This window comes from Colletotrichum navitas, assembly GCF_030913465.1.
Source record: "Colletotrichum navitas strain CBS 125086 chromosome Unknown LY79scaffold_75, whole genome shotgun sequence".
In the NCBI taxonomy this organism is placed as follows: Eukaryota; Fungi; Ascomycota; class Sordariomycetes; order Glomerellales; family Glomerellaceae; genus Colletotrichum; species Colletotrichum navitas.
The window spans coordinates 66,788-77,997 of NW_026850621.1; the positions used below are offsets into that span (position 1 = coordinate 66,788).

Sequence of the window (11,210 nt, forward strand, 5' to 3'; positions counted from 1 at the left end):
ATATTCAATACACATTGATGTACTATTTTCATCAAATCACAATACGAGAGAAGATTGGATGTTGGCAAAAGGAAAATATGAAATTAAACCTAATCCTTTTTGCAGACAACGCTGCCTAGTGACATGAGAATACATGGGGGATACTGAGCTATCTATGTGCAAGTCAAATCATTTCCCTTCAAAACTCCATCGGCTCACATGGATGGGCCGCCCTGTCCTGGAGGTCCAGGCATCGTCGACCCCGTCCCATCGACCCATCTGTAATGCATCATAGGTTGCCCCTGCTGAGACTGAGGCTGTATCATGCCTTGCATATGCGTCTGAGCTGGGCCCACGAGTACTTGATGGTGAGGATGGGGAGGGTAGGATGGATGTTGGGCATGTGAGGGTCCTTGAGGCATCGGGGGAGGCTGCTGGTGTTGTTGGTAATGCTGTTGTTGAGGTTGTGGTTCATGGTGCTGATGGTGCTGATGGTGCTGATGTTGCTGTTGCTCATGTTGCTGTTGCTGCTGCGGTACCTGCCCCTGTTCCCTCATCTGTCGGCGAACCTGCAGCCAGGAGAAGAGTTCCGAAGATATGGATTCAAAGGTCGTCTTCAGCTGAGAGGCGATGTCCCACCGCTGAGAACACGTGCCGAGCGTTTCAACGATCTGCTGCAGGCATCGTATGCTTCTATCCAGGCTGTCTTCGGCACCAATAGGGCGGTGCGGAAGGGGCTGCGGCGGCGCCGTCCCTGGACGGTTAATGGGCGGGATGATTCTCTGCTCAGAGATGAGCAGCTCACGGGCATCATTCAAGACGGTGAGAAACTGCATGGCCACGAAGTAGACTTTGAGAGCATCCAACGAGGTGTAGAATGCCGTACTTGTAGCATTGTGGATGACGTTGTGGATGGTGTTCATGTACGAGATAGCGTGTTCGAAAATAAGCTTTCGAGAATAGTCGGTCAGATGAGGAGACCGATCACTAGGTGTGAGGCAGTAAATGTAGCTGTATCTCAGCTCGAGCTCGAAGAGTTCACGGATACCGGACGAAAGGTTATCTGGTAACGACTCGTGCCATTCCCTCATCTCGAGACACATCTGCCAAATAAAAGAGGCAACATCGGGGAGTGGCGCCGAGTCTGCCTGAAAGAGCATTTGATACCATTCTGATTGGAGGCGCCGGAGCTGGAACAGCGCCAGAGCCGAGTCTGCCGACTGGGGGCCGGTGATGGGCCCTGCAGGTAAACCAGAGTTGCTGGGATATTCAACATTGATCGAGTCGTCGGTGAAGGAAAACGACCTGGTCCGAATCATGCTGATAGTTCTACGAGCACCGTCAGAGTACTGTAAAAGGTCGTTGGCGTTCGATGGCGGGGACTTACCTGTCGAGAGCGTAGACGCTGTAAAACATCCTCCTCCTAAGATCAAGCGCAGCCTTGTCAGGGACTTGTAGCTGAGGCGGGTCCTGATGGAACCCTAGATCGACCACCGCCCGACTTGCAAAGCCGATCAAGTACCAGCTGTCAAAGTGGCTGGGGTCGAGCATTGAGAGTTGCGTGAAAAGAATGAGTGACTGGATCTGGGTAGGATAACCCGGCATCAAGGCTTTATCAGCAAAGGGGAGCGCGCGGGCAACGAAGTCAAGTCCGACACGGTAGTACTTGTCCTGCTTGTCCCTGCTTTGGGCGATATATCCAATGGCAAGAACCATGTACAGTAGCCAGAAATCAGCATCTTTAAGACGCTCCTTCACCCTCTCGTCTTGCTGGTAGACATCGTCGAGAACTGTGAGCAGATGCGTCTCAGAGAAGGAAGGAAATAATGTGTAGATATTGGCCATGTAGTACTGGACTGTGGTAAAAGCCTCAGCCCTTGTCGGAAAACTGTCTTCCGTGGGGTCGGGGATCTCGTCATTAGTTGCGGCAGCCAGTACTAGCCGAGCAAACGTCATGCCGCTCACCGATGGCTCAAAATCACGAGTCGTTGCGTTGACGGACCTGTAAGATGTCAGCGCTGATGGGACGGCAAGTCTCACCCAAGAGTAGCGTACAGAAAGCCAAAGTCAGACACGAGCGAGTTAACATCAGAGTCCTCTCTCTTACGTGCAGCCTTGCGATGGATGGCAGCTCGAATGTTGGCCAGGGAGTCCTTTCTGTCAGTGGGTGCCACCGCCTCATCGACATCATGGAGGCTGACCGACGCCTTGCGCGACCTGGCAAATGCCAATCGTTTTTCCAGCTTCTCGACTCTGAGCTCCAGGGCTGCAACGTAACTGACATGCTGTTAGTTGGATGCAAGCCGAGAGAGATCCGGGGCAGATCAACTTACCTCCTCTCTTTGCCCCTGGCAAACTGGTCGTTGGCGCTGGAGCACTCATTCTCACGGCCGGCCTTCTCACAAGCAGTGCAGGCAGGGAGTTTTCCATCACACTAGGATAGCAGGTGATGCGTTAGCAAGAGCCCAATGTGATGATGCATCAAGGCTGAGGAGCCAAGGAAAGGTTAGATACCTTGACTTTGGCAGCTCGACCTGTGGGGCAAGATTAGCGTCGCATGAGACAGAAGCAGTCAGCCGCGATCATGACGACTCACATCGCGAACAGGCCGAGACAGGCCGCGATACCCGCAACAGAGGGTTATCGGAGAAACTAGAGCGCGGCATTGGAGCGATTAAAGGCGCCGCCAGGAGGCCAATGAACCCCTGAAAATGTATGCAACGCGCGTCTGCTCAAAGGCAGGATTTCGTGTAGTAAGTAACACGGTGACGGAGGCGGAAAGATGGATGATGTGTCGTTGATATCAATCAATGCGGGCGGACCTTGGGCCGGGCCGCGGTTGACGAGACTTTGCGAAGTCGTCGGGGTTGAGATAGGCGAGCGAGTCCACGTGTGCAAACAGATGGTGCTAAGCGCGGGCTCCGCAGCTGGATGCGCGTGCTCGCAAAGATGGCAAGTGCGAGGCAAGCTAGTTACGGCTGTCGAAAGATCAAAGTCAAAATGTGAGGAGCTGATCTGCGGTGCAGAAGTGCAGCAGAAGACGGCGTCGCAGCCAGGGACACCGCTTGACAGGTATGTATCTGTATCAAGGTCCTGGACAGCCAACCATCCGAGACGAGACGGTTGCGCGTGCGCGAGTCGCTCACAACCCGGCTGCCCTTGTTCGTAGTCTAGCGTAGCGAGCGCTGCCGCAGCGCCCGTGACAAGTATCCGTATGGAGCTGACGAGGGCGAGGAGAGGCGAGGCGAGGCAAGGCACGGCAAGGCAAGGCAAGGCAAAGCAAAGCAAAGCAAAGCAAGGCAAGGCAAGGCAAGGCAAGGCAAGGCCAGACCGGACAAAAGGCGAGACACGGAAGGGCAGGGAGGGGCCAAGCGACGATGTGGTTAGGGGTTGGTACCTAGGTATGCCATGTCGTGGTGACAGTAGCTGCGCTGGCTGTCCCATTAGTTGCCGATTGTACGAAGTGTGCGCCCCAGCCGGCACCGGAGCGGGCTCGGAGCAGGTACGTACTGCTGCGTAGGCAAGGAGAAAGGCAGGTACGAAGTACAATTAATACCTAGGATAGGTTCCTATCTACACAGTACCTAGCAGTGTAAGGTAGGTATTTACCTATGTGCCTATCAGTACAAGTATGTGCATTACTGTTGGGGGATCGGCGGCGCAGTCGAGTACACACATGCACACCGCGCACACGCACATTTAGCAGCACATCCCCCCCCCCCCTTCCCCTCTCTTGTGCGACCGACTGAACGTGGAGGCTTACCCCGCCTGGGCTCCGGCTCCGGCTCCATTGAAATAAATGCCTGACAAAGACTGACAGAAGTTGGGTGTGTGGGCTCCGGTGGGTACGTGCAAAACGCCCCTGGCCCCTGCTGCTGCCTTGCCAGATAAAACCCCCATCTCGACCCCTCCAACCCCCCCCCCCCCCTGGGGTGATGCCACCACTGACTTGCTTGTCGATGGATATTAGGCCCCAAGGGGTTTCAGGGATCTCTGCGAACTAGCTCTGTTGCATGGACGGTTGCCGTAAAGCCGCTGTTCGGCCCCTCCGACTTTAGACGAGGAATTGGGATACATCGCGCCGACATGCTGGATTGAACTCGGCAGATGAAATGTTCTGGAACAAAAATAGAAGACCAGCGAACGCGAACGGGAGGAGACGGCGGCAAGGGGAAGGGGACAGGGCCAGCAAGCCGGGTACCTGTCAACCTGACAGGTTCTGCTCGGACTCGTCTCGATAAGACCTAGACGGCACCGACTGTGCTTGCTATCCAGCCCCGACCTTGATGTCGGCCTCTCGGGGCCCCGTGTTGAGGCTACCGTGATGTAATTGGGCGGACATCACATATCCATATAGTTGAGTACAGTGTGGAAAGCAAAAGGCGTATTTGATGGCGCCAGTGCCTGTTCAAGCCTACGCCTCTCATCCCATCAGATGACTTGCTAGCGCAATGCACGACATCCACTGTGTTAATACCTATCGCCCTTCGGTCGCTGGCACACTCTGGGTATATCCATGGCCGTGAACTCAGACGATGGGTGATGAGAGCAGGCGCCTGTCACCCCTTCCCAAGAGTGCGGATGGCTGCCGGCTAGCCAGGGCGGCATTGTTTAGGAAGCAGCGGTCCAGACCTTGGTAGACGATGACGAGTATCTGGCCAAGGCCAAAACCAGCAAGCGTTCTTAGGGTATCCCCAAAGTAAATGAGACAGTCGGTCGCTTCGCGGGGCGCGAGAAAAGATTGCGTCGTGGTGACCGAGAGGGGGTGTAAAAATAAGATAAAATAAAATAAAAAAACTTTTCATTGGAAAATTAGAAAGTAGGGAGGTAGGGAAAAGGAGGAGATAAAGTTAAATCCTTAGGGGGAAAAACATCGCAATCATGGCGTGAACGGAGCCCGGGCCGCACTCACGATGGGAGAAGCGCTGAGATGCGTTGCGGCACTCTCCCCACCCTGAGCCTGGACGAGGTCCATGAAAATGGCATCCCCATGCAAGGCACGACGCTGTTTCTGCCCCCAAGGCTCTAATATAGTATTTTGCAACTTTGCAAGCCGCTGTTTATTTTCGCAAATTTCCGGCCGTCTTTTTTTGCGGAAGCTTCCCCCCCTTCCCCTTTCTCTTTCTTCTAGAGGCAAAGATCATCCGTTAGATGTGGCGAAGTAAGGAGCGCATGGCGAGGATGCCCCTGACACTATCCTATGGGGTTGTAATCAAGCGAGGCAACACTTGATCTTTGTACGAATACTTTGGTCGAGATCGGAGCTGACAAGGCTGACTGCCAACTTGGAAAAGGGCAATGTCGCTTCCACCTAGTCTACTTGTAGACAGAACCCGGGCTGTGTCCAGGAAAAGCTTTCCATGCAGCGTGAATCGTTCAGAATGAGGTCTAGGGCAGGGCAGCCGCCAGTAGTCAATGCTGTAATCAGGTTAGGTACGGATAGTGTAGGGATAGCTAGTACCTAGCGTAGCGTGGGTGGACAGAGCCGCGAGTGGGCGGGCATGCGCGGGTCAAGAGACGGTGTGACGACGGGCAGATTAGTCCTCAACCCTTTCCCCGTTTCACAGAAGGATGCTACCTACATAGACGCGTGGTTAACGGCAGTTAGTCATGAGTCGCCGTCATTACACTAAAGGCATATTGAGGTGGATGCGATGGGTTCGCTCTATGGGTTCGTCGCATCCCGTACGGCGGCTTCCCAAACACTACGGATACTTCCAACCGAAAACAGAAGAGATAAGACATGGACGCACCCATTAATACAGAGTGTTCGGTAGCACCCACATGGAGCCGTCAATCGCATGTGACAACCGTCGGCCGAGAAGGATGGCGTTAGGCTGGCGGTGGCAGAGAGAGGTCCGACCAAGGAAGATGGAATGGAATGCCGACAAGACGACAAGACAAACCACGGATGGATGAGATATGAGATAGATACAAATGCCAGACGGGAAGGGACGAGGATCATCACGCCAAACCATGACTCTTGCTCGCATCCTCCTTGTCCAAACAGCCCCTTCCTTCCCCTCTTGCCTGATCCCTTCTCGGTATCGGTCAGGAAGGAAAGACCCAGACTGGCCTTCTGTGTGGGTACATTAGCGAATCAAATGATCAGATTATCAAGCAAGAGGGGCATGGAAAGGGCATGGAAGCATAATATGGGGCAAGGCCCGCCACAGGGCACACGTGCTACGAGTAGGTACATACACCTACCGGTAAGGTAGGAACACACCTGCTACACCTGGATAGGAAGGATGAGGAAGGAAGGAGTAAGCGCATGGCATTCCGTAGCTGGGAAAGGTCGAGAGTTAGCCAGGACGTCGGCCTGAACACACCTTGTCCGGTTGTTGGGCTAAAAACAAGGCAATGCTGAACTGTGTGTCCGTAGAGCAAAGATAATGTCGGCGCCGCCATATGACTAGTCATCTTTTGACTGTTGGGCATATTCAATCTTCGAGACAAGACCCTCGCCTGCCAAGACCACCCACAACCATATAGATAGATACGACGTATTTTACTCTAGCATTGTTCATATCACGTATGCTTGTTCATACGTGTGCGACAACCAACAACCTACTCCGAGTCTGTCAAAGCCTTGCGGATCCCAATAATACCTCTGTGTCGTTCTGGGTAGGGCTGCCTACTCACACTCGCTCATCCATAACAACTGTTACTGTGACGAGTTTGTCGACCCATCCATCTTGGTCCATAACTACCTCTGGTAGTGTAGTCCGTGCACGTGTGATGGACAATGGCAGGTACAGATACTACCTATGATGAAGCAAGTTTGAGGAACTGTGCGGGCGCAGTACATGTGCATTTGCAATATATAGTCCTTGGTCACAAATATAACTTGCGACAGCATGTCCGAAACGTAGTGTCCGTACAGTACATGAACTACCTATCTAACCTACCATGTCGTCGCCGACGCCATTTCACATCCATCCCACACTCTGTACATACATTTAGACAAGACATCCATGATCTGTCGTCCAGTCTTAACCTAGCTCCGCTAAGGGGCGGGGTCCCCGCCGTAATGGTTCTGAAACGCTCGTACTGCCTCCTGGCTTCTGGTCCCCGCGAACCTTGCCAGCTCGCTCTGCCCGCTTTCCCTGATTAGCGAATGAACAGCTAGGATGACGAGTGGACATGGGTAAGAGCCCTACGCTACATGTCTATTGACGCTAGTAAATATACATTTGTCCACACTTTCTCGCCCCCCTCGGAGCATGTATCTTTGTTCAAACCACCCCTCTCCCACCTATGTAGAGTATAGTAGTAGCATCCGACCGCGGCCCTACCTGGACAGCAGCGGCCGGCCTGTCGCCTTCCTACCGCTGTCAACTGGGCCCTGGGAATGTGCAAAGTGCACCAACACACCAGTCACTGCCTACCTACCCACCTAGGTGGTATGTAAGATGGGTCCCCAGGTACTGTTCGGTACGTACCGTACCTCTCGGATGCTCTACCTACCTACCTAGGTACTTTGACCTAAATGTGGAACCTCCTCTTCCTGTCGCTCGTCTCCTCTTGGACGTCCCAGATAATCAACCACTGTCGAGTCCACGCGACGACGAAGCCAACTCCATACCTATAGTGAACGATACCCTCGACTCTCGATTGGCCTTCGTCCGCCGAATCATGAGAATTTCTGTTTGCTCTTGCGCCTGCCCAATATCCCCAGCAACGTACACCTTTGCATTGTAAACCTCACTGCTTCCGACCCTGCTGCACGCCCCGACCTCCCCAGATACCTCCGACGTGTTGAGCGAGAGACAGAGAGAAAAAAAAAATTAGGGAACGAAAAGCCCGAACCCGCCGATCTCCTTCATCAAGTCTTTTTCCAAATCCGCCATCTGGACCGGGGAATAACCTCAGTCTTCGAACAGGCCCATGGACGCCTCAGCTGTCTTCCGCCATGGCCTGGGCAACATGATGCCTCGAAACCTGCCATACCATCATCATCTGTCTCCTAACCCTCCCCCGCAGCTCTATCCGGGCGGCGGGCGCCCTCCCACTGCCGGTCGCGAAGATCCCGAAAGCGACGCCACTTCAAATCGCATTGCACATACTTTGACGGCTTGCTGTCGCTGTCGTCAGGTACGTAGAACCCTGGCTCTTGCACGTCCAGTCCCTCTTCAGCTGTCCCACCATATGAAACGATGCCATTCCTAGACCCAAATCAGCGCTAACTTTCTCTCCTTCGTAGCGCAAGACGAGATGCGATCCCACTCTTCCCCGTTGCCTGCCTTGCGAGAGGGCCGGCTCCGTCTGCGAATACTTTGACACCACCAAAGGCAAGAAGATCAACCGTAACTATGTTATCAAGCTCCAGGAAAAGGTGCGCGCACTTGAGGCCGAGCTGCGCCAATATACCGACGACGACAGCGACTTCGCCCATGTCGACGAAGATATTGTACGCCCTGGGGGCATGGTTCGCTTGAATGACACCGACGAGACACCCCGTTACCTAGGCCCGAGTAGCGGCATCGCAATGACCCGGTTGCTCGTCCAAGGCGCAAAGTTCTTCACCGATTCGAAGCGAATATCCGAGTTGATACCCGAAGTACGCGCGAGGCGGATGACTCGCATGCAGTCCATCGTTATGACGAGGGACAGGAAGAAGAGCTATCCCCTGATCAGCGCCCACCCTGCTCAAGCCTTGCCCAACAGGCCAGTCGCAGACAAGCTTGTGGATGTCTTTTGCCAGCGATGTAAGTGCTTTCTATCCATAACCCGCAATCGAGCCGACTGACGCCACTACAGCCCAAGTGTTTTGGCCCACGTTGCACGAGAAGCAATTCCTCGAAGATCTCGAGGCTGTGTATGCGGGAGATCAAGACCCCTATAAGAACCTGATTGTCCGCATGGTCTTTGCAATCAGCCTGCAGAAATTGGACCCCCAGTACGCCGGTCTCGCAGATAGTTACTACTTGGCCGCCATGGAGCATTTTGAGCAGGTCGTCCGGCCAAAGGATCTGAAATCCCTTCAGAGTCTCGCAATGATTGGCCAGTATTCCCTCCTGACACCGACCAGAACCGCGGTGTACTACATGGTGGGACTCGCCACCCGCGTTTGCCAGGCCGAGGGCCTCACAGATGAGAAGACCATCTCTGCGGGCTACTCGATAGATCCGCTGACCCTCGATATGCGCCGTCGCCTGGCCTACATCATCACCTCGATGGAGGCCGGCCTGGCGCACAGCATGGGCCGTCCGAACGGATTCTCAAAGGTGGACGACCGCATGGATGTCGAGCCGTTTGCGACCGTCGACGACGAATACATCACGGCCGACGGCATTGGCCAAGGACCTCCGAGCGAGAAGAAGCTGGTCGCTTTGCACTTCTTCAAGATGCGCATGGAGCAGGCCGAGATCAGGAGGGTGCTCTACGAGAAGAAGCGTGACGAGCCCAGGGACGAGAACCACCCTTGGTTCGCCAAGATGGAAAGAGACATTCAGAACTGGATCGATTCCTCACCGCAGAATCCGGCGTGGTGTAGACCCTGGTAAGCACAACAGTCCGATGGTGTTCGCGAGGGACCAAGCTAATCCTCCACCTTCAGGTTCACCGGGCGATACCATCAGATGCGCATCTTCCTCTACCGCCCATCTCCGCAAGTACCCAGACCATCTCCACGAGCCGCTGGCATCTGCTTCGAGGGCGCGGCATACATCATCAATCTTTCCAAGCAGCAGATGGAGAAGGCAGCCGTTGACATCACCTGGGTCTTCCTCTTGAACCTGTACATGTCTCTCAACACGCTGCTATGGACCGTATCCTACCCTGAAATCCGGCAAGCACACCCTAGGGAGGAAGTAGAGGAGTTGGGCGACCAGACGCTAGACATCTTGGAACAGTGCACGGAGCGGTGGCCAGGAACCGCCCAGGCTGTGCAACTGTATTCCATCTTCGTCAAGGCCTGCCTGCAGAGCTACGAAGCCAGAGACACCCCTCAAATGCAAACGTCCAGCACCTTTACCACTCCGCCATCGCTGTTCGACGGCAACTCGCCGCAGGGCTCTGAGGGTTCTGCCTCGACGGCACCTGGTGGTGGACCGTCATTCAAGGTCAACCAGCCCCACAACCCGCCTCAGTTCAACTTTGTCTTTGACGCAACGCCCGAATCCATGAATACGTATCAGTGGGATCCCAATTTCCCCCCTCACCCGACTTTCCGGTCCAACTCAATCTGGGGCTCGTCCAACGAAAACACGGGACGTCGCCTTTCTTCCACGTACCCTCCCGAGTCACCACTCGAGGATTCCACCCCGCCGGCGACAACCACGCCGGCCTATACATCGTCGTCATCGCCGCCCAGTACCATCAATAATGCGATGCCTACGCCTCCAGACTCAATGGGTGGGCATGTCGGAACACCGTCCAGTTCGACCATCTCGCCCCCGCCGATGGGGACCCCCGCAATGTCGCACTCGTCGCCCCTTGGTCTCCAGCACGGCACACCGAATATGGCCCAACACAGCACGAACATGTCACCACCCCCGCCGCCCGTCCCAGGTATGGGAGCCAGGGCGCAGAATTTTGCACACCTCCCGACGTCGAACCCCGCCGGCCCCCAACGGCCTCTGCCTCACTACAACTCAGGCACGGACTGGTTCAACCCGCCTCCCCCTTTCATTAACCCCGATACCTTCAGCTCCATGGGTAACAGTTACTTTGGAGACCCTCTACCGGCCAACGGCTTGCATCCACACAGCACCGGTATGGGACTTGACCATTTTGGTGGCCAATCGTTCAGCTGGTCGCAGGAGCGGCAGGGTAGTCTTAGCCAGCAGCAGCAGATTGAGCTGATGAATGCCCTCGAGAACGAGGGCATGAGCGACATTGACGCCCTACTCATGGGCATGAACGGTGTTCCAAACGCTGGGGGCAGCAATTGGGCTCACGCTTGAAGCAGACGAGTTTTCGGAAGCGCGAGGACAACTAGTAAGCTATATGGGATCTTGCAGGCTTTTTGCGGTTTAAACTATGTGTCTTTTTTCTTTCGCGTTGGGTACGGGTCCTGAGCGTATATACCACGGAGTCTTGGACGATAGAGCGATAGATGGTGTATGGGATTTGCGGACAGCACTTGCCGCTCGGTATAATGAGGACAGAACTGTTAATGAATGCACTTGCGTTAGAAAGGGAAGCCGGTTTACGAGGTTCTATGGCTGCCCGCTCATTGTGGATTACCTGCTTTACGTACCACCAGATCCATCCGCCATCATCGA

General features: G+C 54.6%; 2 protein-coding genes across 2 annotated transcripts; one reads left to right on the plus strand and one right to left on the minus strand.

Annotated features, from left to right (window-relative positions):
• Nucleotides 1-70: 70 nt before the first annotated feature.
• LY79DRAFT_366507 (fungal-specific transcription factor domain-containing protein) lies at nt 71-2,919 on the minus strand. The gene is made up of 6 exons (XM_060552788.1): nt 2,576-2,919; nt 2,494-2,513; nt 2,313-2,413; nt 2,035-2,256; nt 1,367-1,981; nt 71-1,308 (listed from the first exon to the last, which is right to left on the minus strand). Exons 1-6 carry the CDS (start codon nt 2,643-2,645, stop codon nt 195-197), a joined length of 2,142 nt encoding a protein of 713 aa, XP_060409968.1. The 5' UTR covers nt 2,646-2,919; the 3' UTR covers nt 71-194.
• Nucleotides 2,920-7,869: 4,950 nt separating this feature from the next.
• LY79DRAFT_672910 (fungal-specific transcription factor domain-containing protein) lies at nt 7,870-10,889 on the plus strand (the record flags this gene model as incomplete). Its single annotated transcript, XM_060564107.1, has 4 exons — nt 7,870-8,076; nt 8,186-8,690; nt 8,743-9,484; nt 9,542-10,889. 4 exons carry the CDS (start codon nt 7,870-7,872, stop codon nt 10,887-10,889), a joined length of 2,802 nt encoding a protein of 933 aa, XP_060409969.1.
• Nucleotides 10,890-11,210: the final 321 nt, after the last annotated feature.